The sequence below is a fragment of the Paramisgurnus dabryanus genome, chromosome 3 (genome assembly GCF_030506205.2).
Source record: "Paramisgurnus dabryanus chromosome 3, PD_genome_1.1, whole genome shotgun sequence".
In the NCBI taxonomy this organism is placed as follows: domain Eukaryota; kingdom Metazoa; phylum Chordata; class Actinopteri; order Cypriniformes; family Cobitidae; genus Paramisgurnus; species Paramisgurnus dabryanus.
Genome location: NC_133339.1, coordinates 33,980,123 through 33,999,888, shown reverse-complemented (window position 1 = coordinate 33,999,888; position 19,766 = coordinate 33,980,123). Strand labels below are relative to the sequence as shown.

Here is a 19,766-nt window from a genome sequence, read left to right as displayed (position 1 = left end):
TGTTTGTTTTTACAGTGTTTTTGAGCTGGATTGTTTTGACGGGAAATGTGTTGAGGTCTGACATATTTTGATGTTTGCCCAAAGCCCTTCATTTTTAAAACTTTCACAATATCAGTCAACACGTAGGAATTGAGACCTTTAATAAACCACAAAATAATCTCTAAAAGACAAGAAATGTTGCTCTATCCTTTCAGGATGAAACAGATAGTGATGTTTTGTTCATTTCTTCAAAGGAAAGCTAGCAAGTACCACTGGGTTAAAATTGACTCCTCCACCAGACATAAAAAGCTGTGGCCAACAGTAAACTATGAGATGGTCTTATCCTACATAATAGTGATATTTGTAATTCAAACGCTTGAATAGCTGGGTGAGTGCTGAACCAATGAACACAACAACCCTACGTATAAACATACAGCTGTCATTTAAGCAGCGATCTCACATATTAAAGGCCTGCGGTGCTTGAAGCAGCAGGTCTCTTTAAAGAAGCCATATACGTAAGAGCTTTTGTTGATGTAGGCGGATGTAACACAGTGTATCTGGTTGGTGAATGGACTTCTGTAACACTTAAACGGCCATATTGTTGTGCCCTGGAGTGACTTAAATAACCTGAATCCAGCAAGGGCAGGTGGGCTACTGAATTAGATATAGAAGAACATTTTGTATTTTCTCTCCAGACTGATGCTGAGAGAGGAACCTCCCAGTGCTCCACCCAAAAACATTGTAGCCAGTGGCAGAACCAACCAGTCCATTATGGTGCAATGGCAGCCGCCTCCAGAACCTCAGCTGAATGGAGTCTTAAGAGGCTATGTGCTCAGGTAATGCATGCACACATTTTACCAATAAACACTGTCTGATGTAATGAGTGGAAATGCCATTCTTGTTGTTTCCACAATAATGTGGCTTCCAAGATTTCATTGGCGTTTCAGTAGTGTGATTTCAGCCAAGCTGTTTTTTAAAGGTTCCCCTAATTCATCTTAATGTTCTGAGAATACTTTAAGTAACCCATGAAATAATTCCCAAAACCTGTAAATTCTGCAACCCTGTTTTGTTTGTTGGAGAAGCCAGACATAGCAACATTGGTTAGGATCAAGATTGTTTTCACTTTATTAATGAAATTATATTCTTTGTTGCTGGAAAACTGTTGCAGATGCGTATTTACCTACACCTTTTCATATGAGCAGCCAGTCAGAAATTATATCAAGTTTCATGAACCGCTTTGTGATTCAGACATGACTAAATGTATTCACTTGTAGGTTAGACTTGAAAAATCAGATGTTAATATAATTACATCAGCAAGGTCATTCCGTAAAGGATTTGTCAGACTGATTCCAAAAGATAACTTGAGTCTTTTGGACCAAGTTAATAAGAAAATTCCCCTAAAAGTGTTGCTCTTTGATGAATCAGACTACAGTGGTACATAATAAAGGTGCTTAACAGTAATGCCACAGAAAATCCCCAAAGTATCTTTTAGTGGTGCTTAAAGCACAGTACACAAGCTGATGGCCATGGTTGGTGCGTCATCTGACAAAATCTTTCCAGTGTGTTTCACATCTTCTGCTAGAAAGTAGGTTACCGTCGTCTTTTTTGGGCGATTCACCTTCTCGAATCAATGGAGGCTCTCGTATGGGAGTCAGATCATTCTGATTGGCTGTGCACATAAACAAAAACGGAAGTGAAGAAGCAAGCAAACAACGATATGAAGAAGGAACTCACTAAACACTAATATCATTTATTGCATTTTTTATTCAGATATGTGAATATTTTTAAAAGATACATCTCATAATATGGATGTTTTTTTCTGCCAATTTGAAATAAATAAATTAATGATAAAAATGAAATGGGAACTAGATTTACAATTTCATTATAGACAACTGTACAATTTTTTTTAAATTAAATCATTTTATATTTATTATGATAATGCATCATAATGGAAAAAAAGCAATTGATGATTTGACTTTTAATTTACTTGTATAGTCTCGAGGCAATATTGCAAAAATTAAAAGGAAAACCTAAAAAAGGAACTGCAACATTTTTTTATTAATGCTTATGCAATAATAGTGACCAAAATCCAATTTCATTTTATGTTCTATTTTATTCCATAGTTTTTATTTTTACTTTTATTTTTAAAGTCAACTTGCAAATTCTATGTTAATCAGTGGGTGGGGTTAACTTGCTCACATAACAAATCAGCAACCTATTTTAATGATCTAAGCGCATGGTCTAAAGCACACAGCACAAGTGCATTTAGGGCGTGTCCGAATCCCCTTTTGCTAGTTTAATGATGGGAAAAATGGTCTGTGCGCCTGGAGCACAGTCTAAAAGGTTTGTACCTATTCTCGTAATGTGTGTTTTGGGCGTAACATGCAATAAACCAATGAGAATCTCATCTCTCATCCTCTTTAAAATCTGTGGGGTAGCATTTAGAAAAATCTAAATAAATGCAATATATATTTACACTTTTTAAAAGCAAAAAACTCTGCTCACTTTCCAAGCTACAGGTAAAACAGCCCTTCTGCCAGCTGATCTCCGCTTCACGCCTTCTAAAGTCCTGTAAACTGTCCTCATTTATAAGGCTCAATAATAATCTTTTAAATTTTAATCCTTTAATTTGTCATATTTAAAAACATTTGTGTGCTGCTGCACATCCATTGTGTGTAATAAGCAAGCGTGCATTGTTGTCCCGTTTATAGGCGCATATTACTAACGCGCTCTTTAAATAGCAAAAACAATATTGCGCCATTGACTTTAGACCATGTTTTAATTGGTCTATGGCATAATCTATTTTAATTGACTCAAAATAGCAAAGCACCAACAATGCACCTGAACACACCCACAAATGGGCGCAAATGCATTTGCTATTTAAAACACTGTGACGCTGGACTTGATGATAACTGCGCATTGTGCTGCATTGCGTCAGGTGTATTATAGGGCCCTCCGTGTCTCAGACAGTGTTCATTGCTAGATTTAGTGACTTTTAGACCTCTTTAGGGATGTTTTTTAGTAAATTACTAACGTGTGTCTCTACCCTAAAAGAACAATTTTTTACTTTTTCTAGTATGAAGAACTTTTTTTCCACTACATGAAATGTTTAAGCAACAAAAGGCTTTTGTGAATTTTTAAGATTATTTATGGAACCACATATTATTTGACCACTTTTACCCTCACTTTAAACACAATTTGTGTCCTGGGAAAGACAGAGTGAATGTAGCTAATCATTACCTACCCCCTAGAATGGCTTCTAACAGAGCAGTGACCTGGAAAAAATCATTGTCGTTTACTATTTGTCCATCGATTCCTCTCATGCAGGTACAGGCTCGCGGGTCTCCCCGGAGAGTATCAGCAGAAGAACATCACCAACCCAGAGATCAACTACTGTCTGATCACAGAGCTCATCATCTGGACCCAGTATGAGATTCAGGTGGCCTCATACACAGGGGCGGGTCTGGGCGTCTTCAGTCAGCCTGTCACAGAGTACACACTGCAGGGAGGTGAGACCTCATTTGTGCTGTTGAGTCGTGTTGTGCTTCTTTAATCTTCTATGTTTTCATTTTGCTTTAATCATTTGATCAAATAAGAGGCAGGATTTGCGCTGGTTCAGACCGGTCGACGCAGTACTTGTTTACATGACACGCTGAGGTCAGCTTGGCCCTCATTTATTTTAGACCCCTCTTTATAGAAAGCCGACTTTCATGATAATCCTCTTCAAAACAATTAGGTCCATTATCCATGAGGTCTCTTCAGACTTAATTACACCTCCATGAGAAAAGACTCTCTGAAAGCCAACTTGGGAAGTTTAGTCTTCTGATTGGCCATTTGGATGATTATCTGAGGAACCGCAAACGTATCTACTTAGCATTGAGGGCCCTATTTTATTACTCATGGTCAGATGAGCCCTCTTGATGACATCAATGCGATAATTGAAACGAAAAATTATAGTCACAAAAAGGGCTGTTTAAATATAGTAATTGCATGAAAAACATTGACCGGTTTCGATTTTCTCTTTCCACACAAGAAAGTCAGACGAGTTTGAGTGAATAAATGATCACAAAATTTCATTTTGGGGTGAGCTATTTTAAATGAGACAATGTCATTTTTACTTCTTCCAGTTGATTTTAAGGAATAAAATAAATAAGCACCAGGTATATGTGCGGTTTCAGCACACGTTTTACACGTCGAGGGATTTGAGGTGGGAAGCTGCGCCTCTGGTAGCTGAAGAGCAGAGACTCAGCTGCATAATGAATGTGTTTACACCGCTTGAAGAGCGAGCTATAATTGGCAGAGTTTTAAAAGATAGTCTTTTCATTGAAAATAAGTCAAAGCTTGACAGACAACCTGAAAAGATGAGCCTCAGAAAAAAGCTCTCACTGGGCAGACATGAATATGCTTTTTGTATGAATTTTTGCCAGGGGGTTATAAATGTACGCAACTGATTCCACAAACATGTATTGCACAGATGTAGTCGAAAATTAAGTTTAGTTTGAGACAACAGGTAGGATGCAGTCAAAGCTGCCCTTATAGAAAGCAATGATTATGGCAGAGATCCGGATTGTTATGACAATTATGTTGTGGCTAATATAAAGCTGTTACTTTTATTCGCTTCGGCCTTTTATAAGAACACAGGATATATAAAAGAATACAAACTGAGCCTTGTTGCAATTGTAACATCGTATATTTTACTGGCCTGCTTTATTGGTTGATATTAACGTGAGTTAATAATGTTGTGGAAGTTATTAAAAACACAACTGCAAACCATAAAACCTCTGGCTGTTTATTCAAAAGACCTCAATAAAACTGTGACTATATCAGAATCCCTCAGGAGGTGGATATGGCTCTGGTGCTGTGTTCAGATATGTTAAGCGCTGTTTGACCCGGTGCACCGTAGACTGTATATGACTGTCAATTTATAAGGATTTGTGTATTGAAAGCATCTTGTCATATCAAAAATACAGGTCTGATGCAGAACTGAAACATTACTGTTTTTAGCATTAAAGAGCACATTTTGTCCGATTCACGTTTTTACATTTCCTTTGATGTGTAAGTGTATTAGTATGTTAACAATATGCAAGAGGTATAAACCCCAAAGTAAACAATGACGCGAGTTATCGTCTCCAACGTAAATCTCTTTTCTTGGACTACAACAAACACACGGATTGTAGGCAACAGTTTACTTCCTGGGATTGGTGATGTAGAGAAGACCGACATTATCATAATTCCTCCCGCTTGGACTCACAGCCTGTAAGTTAACTCCTGTTAGCATTGCGTTGTGAGCGAATCTTTCAAACATGGTAAGGAGCGACACATTTCCTGCTGACTTCAGAGGTATTCAGGCCAATCAGTAATTCAGTACAGATTAGCTGGCCAATCAGGGACACAGAGCTTTTCAAATCCATGCGTTTCAGAAAGAGAGTGAAATTTGAAGCTACAAAATGTATGGTATGTGGAAAATAATTTGTTTTAACCATAAACCACACAAACACATTGTATTATACCAAATACTTAAAATAACGTTGTTTTTTAGCAATGCAAAAAGGTGACTTGACATGATCTATATCAGTGGTTCTCAAATGGGGGTACGTGTACCCCTAGGGGTACTTTGGGGTACTGCAGGGGGTACGTGAGAGAAAGTGGAAACTGACATTTAGGAATAAATCAATAAAATCTGTAAATCATGATGATAGTATTTTACATGACATTAGGACTACACAAAGATGCATTAAAAAAATCATAAATTTTAAACACATTGTACAAAATGCATGTACGAGTTCAACCTGTTGATCTTGTCTGGCGCACGCGCTAAGGTTTCAGTTCAGCAGCTTCAGCAACAGAGATACACGGAGTCTGCTCCTGTTATCATTTCATACTTAAAGTTTACTTTCTTTTGTGGTGTTGCTGAATATATATATATATATATATATATATATATATATATATATATATATATATATATATATATATATATATATATATATATATATGTATATATATATATATATATATATATATATATATATAAGTAAGTAACAACTGTCAGTGTTGTAGATATGTTTTATTTGGTTAAATGTATACCTCACTCTCATTTCACTGTATTTTAAAGCTGAATGTTGTTGTCTGGTTAAGGGGTACTCGGCTTGAATCATAAAAAGGGGTACTTCAGCCAAAAAAGTTTGAGAACCACTGATCTATATGAACAATGTATCACAGTTTATGCAAAAATGCCATACAGCAAAAAAAATACTCTGGCCAGAAATATGTTTTTAAATAGATTTTGTAGAAAGTAAAGCTTATTATATTTTTGAATTTGAAAGTCTATTTAGTTTTAACCTTCATATATCAACATATATTTCAAAAAAACATTCAGGGGCAACAAATACATTGCTCATTTTACCCATATGGTAAAAAATATTTTGCTTTTTAAAATATATTTAAAAAGCTGGATCCCCAGTTAAAGATTAATGTTAAACTAGATAGTAAAGTTTGAAGACAAACTTTATGTTGGCTTGAGAAAGCGTAGCCTGAACGTTTAAAACGGTTTGACATAAGTTTAGTTTAGTAGGCTATCTGGCTGTTAGTATGTTTAAGTATGAAGGTAGCATGATTAACCATGAAGCTAGCATGATGTTAGCATGATTAACATGAAGCTAGCATGATGCTAGCATGATTAGCATGAAGCTAGCATGATGCTAGCATGATTAGCATGAAGTTAGCATGATTAGCATGAAGCTAGCATGATTAGCATGAAGTTAGCATAATTAGCATGAAGCTAGCATGATGCTAGCATGATTAGCATGAAGCTAGCATGATGCTAGCATGATTAGCATGAAGCTAGCATGATGCTAGCATGATTAGCATGAAGCTAGCATGATGCTAGCATGATTAGCATGAAGCTAGCATGATGCTAGCATGATTAGCATGAAGCTAGCATGATGCTAGCATGATTAGCATGAAGCTAGCATGATGCTAGCATGATTAGCATGAAGCTAGCATGATGCTAACATGAAGCTAGCATGATGCTAGCATGATTAGCATGAAGCTAGCATGAAGCTAGCATGATTAGCATGAAGTTAGCATGAAGCTAGCATGATGCTAACATGATTAGCATGAAGCTAGCATGATGCTAGCATGATTAGCATGAAGCTAGCATGATGCTAGCATGATTAACATGAAGCTAGCATGATGTTAGCATGATTAGCATGAAGCTAGCATGAAGTTAGCATGATTAGCATGAAGCTAGCATGAAGTTAGCATGATTAGCATGAAGCTAGCATGATTAGCATGAAGCTAGCATGATTAGCAGGAAGCTAGCATGAAGCTAACATGTATTGCGTTGCTAGGGTACTAAGTTTGGTTGCTAGGGAGAAAATTGGCATCCCATAATGATCACACTTCAAGCCACAAGTAAAACGGTCCAACCCCCGTGTCTCTATGATGTTCTGAAGCGGAGATATAAGGCTTTGTTTATTCCGTTGCTAGGGTACTAAGTTTGGTTGCTAGGGAGAAAATTGGCATCCCATAATGATTACACTTCAAGCCACAAGTAAAACGGTCCAACCCCTGTGTCCCTACGATGTTCAGATCCAGAGATATAAGGCTTTGTTTATTATGTTGCTAGGGTCTTCATATTTTGTTGCTAGGGGCGTGGCTTAATACCTCAATAAGAATCCTAAGAGACTGATTGGATGCCTGAGTAAAATGAGCCCACCCGTATGTCTCTATGACACTCTGGTGCAAAGATATCCATCTGGGCTTTCTATATTGGTAGTCTATGGGAGATGTTGCTAGGGTACCCAAAATTGTTGCTAGGGGCGTGGCTTAATAGCTCTGGGGTGATCCTAAGAGACTGATTGGATGCTTGAGTAAAATGAGCCCACCCCCATGTCTCTAAGACACTCTAAAGTGAAGATATTCCATCTGGGACGCTTTTATTCCCTTTTATGGGCATGTTTCCTGCCCCATTATAAGTCAATGGGAAATTTTGGGGGCCTCTTACACCCCAGGGGTACAGCTTACACCCCATTGTGAGGTATGTTCTTACACAGCCTGTCAGCCTCCTTAAATGTGGTAAGCCACAAGTTTCTACAAGTTTCTCACTCGCAGCTATGACCCGTCAAAGTTTGTCTCAATGTTAAGTCAATGGAAATTTTGGGGTGTTTCAGCGCCCCGTTTAGGAATTCGGAAGGTCCCATCAGTTAGAAAAGATATAGCACACCTCGTCAGATCAGACCGAAAGTCTGTCCAAAGTTTGATGGCTGTAGCTTGAAAGCTCTAGGACGAGTTAGAGTTAGAAATTTTAGTCTCAGAAGAAAAAGAATAATAATAATAACTAGATAGGTACATTTCCTGAAGAAAATGTGAAGTGGTGCTTGCCGTGGCAAAATTCTCGGGACAATATATGATATTCTCCAACCCAAAAGTAAAACGGTCCAACCCCTGTGTCTCTACGATGTTTTGATGCAGAGATAAAAGGCTTTGTTTATTCGGTTGCTAGGGTACTGTATTTGGTTGCTAGGGAAAAAATTGGCATCCACTAGTGATTACACTCCGAGTCACGAGTCAAACGGTCCAACCCCCGTGTCTCTACGATGTTCTGATGCGGAGATATAAGGCTTTGTTTACTCTGTTGCTAGGGTACTGTATTTGGTTGCTAGGGAAAAAATTGGCATCCCATAATGATTACACTCTGAGTCACGAGTCAAACGGTCCAACCCCCGTGTCTCTACGATGTTCTGATGCGGAGATATAAGGCTTTGTTTACTCTGTTGCTAGGGTACTGTATTTGGTTGCTAGGGAAAAAATTGGCATCCCATAATGATTACACTCCGAGTCACGAGTCAAACGGTCCAACCCCCGTGTCTCTACGATGTTCTGATGCAGAGATATAAGGCTTTGTTTACTCTGTTGCTAGGGTACTGTATTTGGTTGCTAGGGAAAAAATTGGCATCCCATAATGATTACACTCCGAGTCACGAGTCAAACGGTCCAACCCCCGTGTCTCTACGATGTTCTGATGCAGAGATATAAGGCTTTGTTTACTCTGTTGCTAGGGTACTGTATTTGGTTGCTAGGGAAAAAATTGACATCCCATAATGATTACACTCCGAGTCACGAGTCAAACGGTCCAACCCCCGTGTCTCTACGATGTTCTGATGCGGAGATATAAGGCTTTGTTTACTCTGTTGCTAGGGTACTGTATTTGGTTGCTAGGGAAAAAATTGGCATCCCATAATGATTACACTCCGAGTCACGAGTCAAACGGTCCAACCCCCGTGTCTCTACGATGTTCTGATGCAGAGATATAAGGCTTTGTTTACTCTGTTGCTAGGGTACTGTATTTGGTTGCTAGGGAAAAAATTGACATCCCATAATGATTACACTCCGAGTCACGAGTCAAACGGTCCAACCCCGTGTCTCTACGATGTTCTGATGCAGAGATATAAGGCTTTGTTTACTCTGTTGCTAGGGTACTGTATTTGGTTTCTAGGGAAAAAATTGGCATCCCATAATGATTACACTTCGAGTCACGAGTCAAATAGTCCAACCCCCGTGTCTCTACGATGTTCTGATGCGGAGATATAAGGCTTTGTTTACTCTGTTGCTAGGGTACTGTATTTGGTTGCTAGGGAAAAAATTGGCATCCCATAATGATTACACTCCGAGTCACGAGTCAAACGGTCCAACCCCCGTGTCTCTACGATGTTCTGATGCGGAGATATAAGGCTTTGTTTACTCTGTTGCTAGGGTACTGTATTTGGTTGCTAGGGAAAAAATTGGCATCCCATAATGATTACACTCTGAGTCACGAGTCAAACGGTCCAACCCCCGTGTCTCTACGATGTTCTGATGCTGAGATATAAGGCTTTGTTTACTCTGTTGCTAGGGTACTGTATTTGGTTGCTAGGGAAAAAATTGACATCCCATAATGATTACACTCCGAGTCACGAGTCAAACGGTCCAACCCCCGTGTCTCTATGATGTTCTGATGCGGAGATATAACTGTTTGAATTTTATGTTGCTAGGGTGCTCAAAAGTGGTTGCTAGGGGCATGCCTTAATACCTATGTAAGAATCCTGAGAGACTGATTGGATGTCTGAGTAAAATGAGCCCACCCCCATGTCTCTATGACACTGTGGTGCAAAGATATCCATCTGGGCATTTTATAATGGCAGTCTATGGGAGATGTTGCTAGGGTGCCCAAAATTGTTGCTAGGGGCGTGGCTTAATAGATCTGAGATGATCCTGAGAGACTGATTGGATGCCCGAGTAAAATGAGCCCACCCACTTATCTCTACAACACTGTAAAGCAAAGATATCCCATCTGGAACAATTTTATTCCCTTATATGGGCGTGTTCCCTGCCCCATTAAAAGTCAATGGGAAATTTTGGGTGCCTCCTACACCCCAGGGGGACAACTTACACCCCAATGTTATGTATGTTGTTACAGAGTCTACCACCCTCTTCAAATGTTGTAACCCACATGTTTCTACAAAATCCTTGAGCGGAGCTATGACTCGTCAAAGTTCGGCCCAATGTTAAGTCAATGGGATTTTTCGGGTGATTTTTTGCCCCCCTTTCGGAAACCCTGCACCCGATCACTTATAAAAGATATAGCCACCATCTCCTCAACAAGCCGGTTGATTTGAGCCCTCTTTCATGGGTCTGCGACAAACCGTGCGGGACGAGTTACGCGCCGAAATTTTGTCCAGAAATAAGAATAAAAATAACTAGATAGGTACATTTCCTGAAGAAAATGTGAGTGGTGCTTGCCGTGGCAAATTTCAGGGGACAATTTATGATTATACTCCAAGCCAAAAGTAAAATGGTCCAACCCCCGTGTCTCTACGATGTTCTGAAGCAGAGATATAAGGCTTTGTTTACTCTGTTGCTAGGGTACTGTATTTGGTTGCTAGGGGAAAAAATAGCATCCACTAGTGATTACCCTCCGAGTCACGAGTCAAACGGTCCAACCCCCATGTCTCTACGATGTTCTGATGTGGAGATATAAGGCTTTGTTTACTCTGTTGCTAGGGTACTGTATTTGGTTGCTAGGGGCGTGGCTTGGGAGTGGCCAATTATGTGCCCAGTGATTACACTCCGAGTCACAAGTAAAACGGTCCAAACCCCGTGTCTCTACGATGTTCTGATGCGGAGATATAAGGCTTTGTTTATTCGGTTGCTAGGGTGCTCAAATTTGGTTGCTAGGGGCGTGGCTTGGGAGTGGCCAATGATGTGCCCAATTGTTACACCCCTAGTCACAAGTAAAACGGTCCAACCCCCGTGTCTCTACGATGTTCTGATGCCGAGATATAACTGTTTGTATTTTATGTTGCTAGGGTGCTCAAAAGTGGTTGCTAGGGGCGTGGCTTAGTAAGTCTGTAAGGATCCTGAGAGACTGATTGGATGCCTGAGTAAAATGAGCCCACCCCCATGTCTCTATGACACTGTGGTGCAAAGATATCCATCCGGGCATTTTATAATGGCAGTCTATGGTATAGGTTGCTAGGGTGCCCAAAATGGTTGCTATGGTAACCTTACATCCCATTGTGGGGGACGTCCTGACAGAGTCTAGCACCCTCTTCAAATTTAGTAACCCACATGTTTCTATGAAATCCTGGCTCGGACCTATGACCCGTCAAAATTTTTGCAATGGTAAGTCTATGGGATTTTGCCCCATTGACTTTTCATTGGGGCACTTTTGGGCACCTCTTACACCCCAGGGGTACAACTTACACCCCATTGTGATCCATGTTCTTACAGAGCCTACCACCCTCTTCAAATGTTGTAACCCACAAGTTTCTACAAAATCCTCGAGCGGAGCTATGACTCGTCAAAGTTGGGCGCAATGTTAAGTCAATGGGATTTTTTGGGTGGTTTTTCGCCCCCCTTTCGGAAATCCTGCACCCGATCGCTTATAAAAGTCATAGCACACCTCTCCTCAATAAGCCGGTCGATTTGAGCCCTAATTTATGGGTCTACGACAAAGCGTGCGGGACGAGTTACGCGCCGAAAAAGTGTCCAGAAAAAGAAGAATAATAATAATAATAATAATAATAAGTATGCAAGATAGTAATAGTGATGCTTTGCATAAATGCAAGCACCACTAATAATAATATCCCTGAGCAATAGTAATAGTGATGCCTTGCATAAATGCAAGCACCACTAATAATAAGTTTAATAGCAATAACAATATATTGGCTTTTTCAAAGCCAACATAATAATAATAATAATAAGTTTAAGTGCAACAACAGTATGTTGGCTTTCTCAAGCCAACATAATAAGTTTAATAGCAATAACAATATATTGGCTTTTTCAAAGCCAACATAATAAGTTTAAGTGCAACAACAGTATGTTGGCTTTCTCAAGCCAACATAATAATTGTTGTTTTTCACTTGTATTGAAATTGTAATTTTTTTATTAAAACCTCTAAAACCCGTTTTCTTTAATCATGGAAGTAAAAAAGCAGGCTTTTAATTGCTTTAAATGTATGGCTATCCAATATCATCAAAAAATAATTTACAAGTATGTAAGAAAAGGTTTTTACTCTAAAAATACTTTATTTGTAACAAACAGGAGACAAAGAATTTACAAACGGCTCTCCGCACGTTTCAGCACTCGGACAGCATCATGAGTTTTTTTTAATCATTACTTAAAAATGTTTCTCATCTCACCATATCCACAGGTACAGAGTCATCATATACAATAAATCTGTGAGGTAGCATTTAAAAAAACATTTAAAAACAGATGCATTTGTTTAAAGCAAAGCATTTATTTACTTACCAGACTGCAGGTGAAGCAGCTCTTTGTGCCTTCTAACGTCTCATAATCGGTCCTCATTTATGTCCAAGAGACTCAATAATAATCTTTTATTTTCAATCCTTTAATCTTTCATATTTAAAAGCATTTTTGTGCTGCTGCGCATTCATCTATGTGATAAGCAAACCTGCTTTGTTGTCTCGTTTATAGGCACATTTTACTAATGCGCTCTTTAAATAACAAAAAACATATTGCGTAGTCTATTTTAGTTACCTCAAAATAGCAACGCACCAACAATGTGCCTGAACACACCTTGTTTTCAGACCAGAACGCCCATGGGCGCAAAAGGGGGCGCAAATGCATTTGCTATTTAAACAACGTGGCGCTAAACGTGAAAATGATAACTCCGCAGGATGGATACTAGCAAAAGACGCTTGCATCACGCATTGCGCTGCATTGCGCCGGGTGTAAGATAGAGCTTTTAGTTTTTGAATGAAGTTAATTGTATTGTACGTTGTAGACCAGGGGTAGAAAACGTCGGTCCTGGAGTGCGATGTCCTGCAGAGTTTAGCTCCAGTTCTAATCAAGCACACCTGAACAACTAATCAAGGTCTAAAGAGGCACTTGAAAACTACAGGTAGACGAGGTTTTATCAGGATTGGAACTAAAATCTGCAGGACGTCGGCACTCCAGGACCAACGTTGCCTAACCCTGTTGTAGACAAATCTAGTTTACACGTGTAGTCTTCACTTGAAATAATTAGTTTTTTCTAAAAAGAACTGACAAGCTTACAATTCTTGTTTGATAAAATAAACTCGTTCTCATTATAATTCAGAAGATGGAAATTATAACAGACTCATCAAATAAATAAATCTGATTCTCCAAAAAAAATCCACATCAAGATCCATTTTGACATGGAGAGACATGGAGACAATATGCTAAACAGGGTCCATAAACTGTAACAAAGCACAACATTAAACAACTGAACGGTGACTTTACAGAATTGACAATAAAACAACATCAATAAATTGGCAATAACTGACAATAAATCAACATCAATAAAACAAAAATGAGTTAAACTTTCCATGTCCCTTTTTACTATTTTAATGCCCCATCATTTCTCATCATTTTATCATAAGTCTAAATAATCAAAATATTCAGGGGCGAGGGATTATGGGTATTTCTCGTGGCATTTTAAGTATTCTAAAAAAAAATGTTATATGTTTTCACGGATTTTGTTGGTTGAAGTTACATAAACTAGCTACAGAACTATATTACAGAAGTATTCAGACAATGGTGTAAAGTATATGTCCTTGGCTCTAGTTCCTACAGCACCACCACAAGGTGTGGAGGCCAAAGCAGTGAACTCGACCACTATTGAATTTACTTGGAATCCACCTCCTCAGCAGTTCATCAATGGCATAAATCAAGGTTACAAGGTAAATCCTTTTCCCATTCACTGTCGGTCAAACATACATGATCATATTATAAAAGTTGGAGAGTAAACAGGAGCTGCAGGTAGCGACCATTTCACATATGATTTATGAGTCATGTTTTCTCAATGAAAGTTTTAAAGGCTGTTTGAGCATGCTTAAATGACATTGGTTTGACCCGCAGCTGATGGCTTGGCCTGAGCATTCACCAGAAGAGGTTATTAGCGTGACCATCACCCCTGATTATCATGGAACACGCCACATCGGGTACATCAGCGGTCTGAAAAAGTTTACCTGGTACTTGACGTCAGTACTGTGCTTCACCACACCGGGGAACGGACCCCGCAGTGTCCCCAGACTGGTGCAAACACATGAAGACAGTAAGTAATCTGTCTGTCAGTCCATAACCCATTTATCCATATTTCAGTAAATCCTGTTACTATTGTATGTGAAACAGTCTGTCTGTACTTCACAGACTTCATTTTACTTACTTTATGCATGTTTTCGCTTTTATATTTGTAATCTGTGGAATCGCTTTATAAAAGCAATAAGTTAAGGGCTAATGCTGTGTCACATAAGACTTATTCATGATACAACACAGCGTCTCGTACCGTATTGCTTATTTAAATATCAGTGAAGAGTCATACAGCGCATACACAGATGATACAGGTTGTAGTGGTTGAAGCATAGGGCTGATACACAGATATTTCTGAGCTCCTATGAAGAAACAAGCTGGCACATTTCTCCAGGGACAGGGTGATTTTTCCTGTAATAAGTGTACTGTAATTTAGTTTGGATAAAATTGTTCGGTAAATTACCACTTACTATCCCCCCAATAGCATTTGCACCAAGTGGTATCAACTCTCAAAGTGCTTAATCGGTGAAATGTACCACAGTCATTAACATGGTAATTTACATTATTGTGAACCAGAAAAGAAAAACAAGGTACCTGTTGCAGGAACTATCAAAGCTTCCAGATAATTACATTAAAGCAGAATTATACTGCGCAAAATGTTGTTTATTTAAAATACAGAGAATCCCAAACCACAGATAATTGCTTTTATAATATCTTTAGGTGACCACAAGCGTTTGCCCTTTTACCTCAGCACCATGACATTGTGTTGTTGCTATGAAACTCTCTGGGCTAGTGTGCGCATGATAAAATACTAAATTACACCATGTCTTATAAAAGTCACTTTAATTAAAGTGCTGTTCAGACTCCAGCATAAATACTGATCTCTGGGTCAAGTCCACATAATTATACCAACATCTTTAGGTGTCTGTGACACTACAAGTGAGAAATTAGCTTGGCTAATTTTAAGAAAAATGTTAATGGAAAAAATTGAACCCAAGCAGTGTTTGGTTGTGCGTGTCGTGTTTTGCTGGCTCTCTTTGCTGGACATTTGTTATGGTCCTCAGAAGGAAAATGGTTTCATGTCTTAATAAAATACTTAATAATATATTATGTTATGTGTAAAAAGGCTGTGTGTTAGAGTTAGATTAAAATGAACTAGATTGCAATAAAATTCACCTTACTGGGAGGACTAGATAAACCAGGAAATTTCAAAACAAACATGTTTGTATGTGTGTTTAGTCCCAGGTGCTGTTGGTCGCCTGAGTTTTACAGAGATCTTGGACACATCTATGAAAGTGAGCTGGAAGGAACCTTTGGATAAGAATGGTATCATTACCGGTGGGTATCTATTATGTTTTTTTTACTGCTTTAATTGAAACACAACTCTAGTAGGGATGTTAAATTAAGAACAACTTGTCTTTTCAATAGGCTTTATGCCCAGCTGCACTACTTCCTGAACTTCAGCCAGCTCCTTGTTTCCTGTCTGCCATTATTGGATAAACTGATTAATCCAGGTGTGCCTGACCTCAGTATTCACAAACAAACTGATTAATCCAGGTGTGCCTGACCTCAGTTGTCACAACAACAATAATCAGACACACCTGGATTAATCAATTTGTCCAATAATGGCAGACAGGAAACAAGGAGCTGACTGAAGTTCAGGAAGTAGTGTAGCTCCTAGTTTTTTGTTGTTGTTGTTGTTTTGCAAAATATCCAGTTTCACTAAAAATACATCATATTTCAGAAATTTCATAAGCACAATTTTATGTTAACTTAAAATGGTCGTTCTTCCAATATTCTATGTTCTCAAAATAATTAAGCAAAAATAATCTTTCATAAATAAATTTGGTAACACTTTACAATAAGGCTGTATTTGTTAACATTAGTTAATTCATCAGTTAACATGAACCAGCAACAACTTCTACTTCTACTTCTACAGCATTTATTAGTCTTAGTTAATGTCAAACTTTTTTAGCTTTATAGCTGTATAGTGCATCCCTTTGCATCCCCCTCAAACAAAATTCATAACATAAAACAATCTCAAACCTAGAATTTTAAACTAAACATATTAAATTATACATAATTTATGATGAATTAATGTCTTAACAAATGTTATAACCCCCCCCCCCACACACACACACACACACACAGACACACACTTTTTATTTACATTTTCAATCTCCATAATTCTATAGATAATGCACAATGAACACTTGTGTTGGCATTAAAGCAAAACAACATTGTTTTTCAATAATTTTCTATGTTCTTATACCTCAACTTACCTCAACTTACCTCAACTTAGAGGAATTCATATTTATACTTAATAATTATCTTTTTTCAATGCATGCACTTAATCTTTGTACAGCGCATTGTGAATGTGTTAGCATTTAGCCTAGCCCCATTCATTCCTTAGGATCCAAACACTTCCATGTTTTCCCTATTTAAAGACTGTTACATGAATAAGTATGGTGGCACAAAATAAAACCTGGTGAATTTTTTTAAGTGGATAAAAATGAGAACTATATTGTATGGCGGAAGACTCTCGCTCAAACTTCAGTCAATATTACTGCACCAGTGGTCGAAGTGCTAAGTGCTCTTCCGCCATACAATATAGTTCTCACTTTTTATCTGCTTAAAAAAAATTGCCATGTTTTGTTTTGTGCTACCAACCTTACTCGTGTAACTACTCATGTAACCGTCTTTAAATACGTAAAATATGGAAGCGTTTGGATCCTAAGGAATGAATGGGGCTAGGCTAAATGCTAACACATTCACGACGTGCTTAACAAAGAGTAAGTGCACACATTGAAAAAAGATAGGGATGTATTAATATGTCTAAGTTGAGTTAAGAACATAGTAAAATATTTAAAAAACTGTGGTGTTTTCCTTTAACAAACATGAACAAAAACTAAATTGCTCATCGTTAGTTTTATGTGGATAGATTCAGCCAATCCATTTACTAATGTTAACAAATACAACCTAGTAATGTTTAACCATAAATCTATATAATTTTGTTTGCTCCAGCTCCTGAAAACTCTTAAATGAAATCTAATCTGCCCCCCTCTGTTTAAATGTAGACAAACATTGCATGAGACAAAGCAGGTGGGGCAGTAAAAGATCTCAATTTTCATTTGGCAACTCTTTGATGATCATATAACTTTATTAATGGATACGCTTCTATTTAACACATCATTGGGTTTTTGCACAAAGGCAATTATGGCATCATTGTTTGCATTGAGTCGGCAGAAACAATTCTCGCTTCCTGTTGCACAGCTGTTAAAAGGTGCTGTTGTGATATGTTTGTGTGAGGTCGCCTGTCTCTGTTCAGTGGGTGTGAATGCATGCTTTTTAGCAGTCCGGTAATGCCATTTATCCATATTATGCTCAAATCGGTACCATAAGGAATGAAAAGAAATTTAATGAAAGAAATGTTAACTGCGATCAGGAGACTCATTAGCATGAGTTATCGCTGAAAAGCATGAAGGGTAAATCTGTGAGAGACTGTGAAGAACATGTCCAGCTCATATTTCACCTTTAACTCCAAAGGAATAGGAATTACATTTTGCTTAAGCACACTTTCTCCTCAATTATAATTACTGTAATGCAAAAATCATACTGGAATATAATAAATGCTGCTATTATTATTAAACTGTGTAAGAACAAGTATATTTAATGGTAATATCTGTTTGCACTGTTTAAATGATTTACTCTGATGGTGTCCTGCCCCAGACAGATCTTAAAATAAAGAGAACTTAAATGCAAAACCCTCTAAGTGCATCTGCCATGTTTTCGGTTTTAATCAGACTCTTAATGGTTTCTGCCAACAAATGAATGGCCGGGATTAAACAGATTTGAAGTGAAAGTATTTGATAAACAAATAATTTGGTTAATATCATTATCTCATTTTTGACAGAAGTGGCGTTTAGCGGCTTTTGCATCTGAACTCATCAAATGTCAATTTGAACAGTTAACCAAGTATGCTATAGCAGTTTTGTGGAAAAGATTAAAAACATGACTATATATATATTTTTTTAATTATAAAGAAGCATTAAGTTCAAATCATAATAGTCCTAAAAGACTTCATTTTCTGATTTGATGATGAAATATGAGCTGGGCGTTTTCGTACAAAGTCTCAATAGGCCTGAGAAAGAATTAGATGAGGACTAATGAGCCAGAGATAGATTGATACTGGACGTAGATTAACCCGAATGAGTTACTGGATGTAGATTGAGAGCAAAGAGACAAATGTTATCAGACACGCATTAAACTAAATAGCTGCTGTCTATATCAATGCACACAGCATTGTTGCTCTTTGAATGTTGGGTATGCCTGTTCTCCAGCAGGCTCTCCCAGCGCAAAGCTTGATTTATGAGCGCCTCAATGGAAAAGGACATTCAGCGATTGGAAACACTGCTGACTGTGGAAGAAAATACTCCCAATAAACAGCGAATTACATAGGATCTCTGCTGGCTATTAGTCTCAGTTAGATGTGGGTTAGGGGCCAGAGCCCCAGGTCTAGACAACTCACTACTGCAGTTCCCCACATTTCACTCGCCTTGTTTGTTAGGAGCTATTGTTTATTTCAAGTTCAAGACCTTAGAGAAAGTCCCTCGGGCACAGTTGTCATCACAGGTTAGCCAAATTGGAGTTTTGGGCCATTAGGTTTCCATTTAAAGCTCAAACTATCTCTTTAAACTCCAATGAATGGGATTGGTGCGTTTCAGGGTACCTTGTGTCCTGGGAGGTCCAGGGGATAAACCAAACGCGGGTGGCGAGGACGTTGTCGAACACCACGCTGGATTACAAGGTCACCGGCCTGACGTCCCTCACCACTTACACGCTGGAGGTCGCGGCTATGACGGAGGCAGGCGTGGGAACTATAACATCCTCCACGATTTCCTCCGGAGTGCCACCAGGTACATCGAGGGTCCTATTTCATATCCATACTGTAGCTGTTGAAAATACAGAACTGTATTGTAAAAACTGTTATTATTGGAGCTATTCAAATTTACTCGTGTACAGTGCATAAACAGCATGGAAATGAATGATGATCTTTTAAGCTGGACTTTTCTGCTCAGAAGCTGGAAGTTGTTGCCCACGCACTGCCATAAATCAAATATGGCACTAAAGGAGAAATATTCATTTATATTCGCTTCAAGGCAGAATTTCTCTCAAATGCTGAACTGGCTGAACGCCAAGCCAAACCATAATGTCTGCTGATAAATTGCATA

The 19,766-nt window shown here is 38.4% G+C and overlaps 1 protein-coding gene across 4 annotated transcripts in view; it reads left to right on the top strand.

The window, feature by feature from the left end:
* sdk1a (sidekick cell adhesion molecule 1a) overlaps nucleotides 1-19,766 on the top strand; it is a 376,732-nt gene that overhangs the window by 287,450 nt on the left and 69,516 nt on the right. For all 4 annotated transcript variants that reach the window (XM_065261980.2, XM_065261910.2, XM_073814026.1 and 1 more), the window contains 6 exons: nucleotides 675-815; nucleotides 3,307-3,488; nucleotides 14,071-14,186; nucleotides 14,365-14,560; nucleotides 15,775-15,873; nucleotides 19,260-19,451. In XM_065261980.2, coding sequence (XP_065118052.1) covers nucleotides 675-815; nucleotides 3,307-3,488; nucleotides 14,071-14,186; nucleotides 14,365-14,560; nucleotides 15,775-15,873; nucleotides 19,260-19,451 — 926 coding nt within the window. The remainder of the gene's footprint in view (nucleotides 1-674; nucleotides 816-3,306; nucleotides 3,489-14,070; nucleotides 14,187-14,364; nucleotides 14,561-15,774; nucleotides 15,874-19,259; nucleotides 19,452-19,766) is intronic.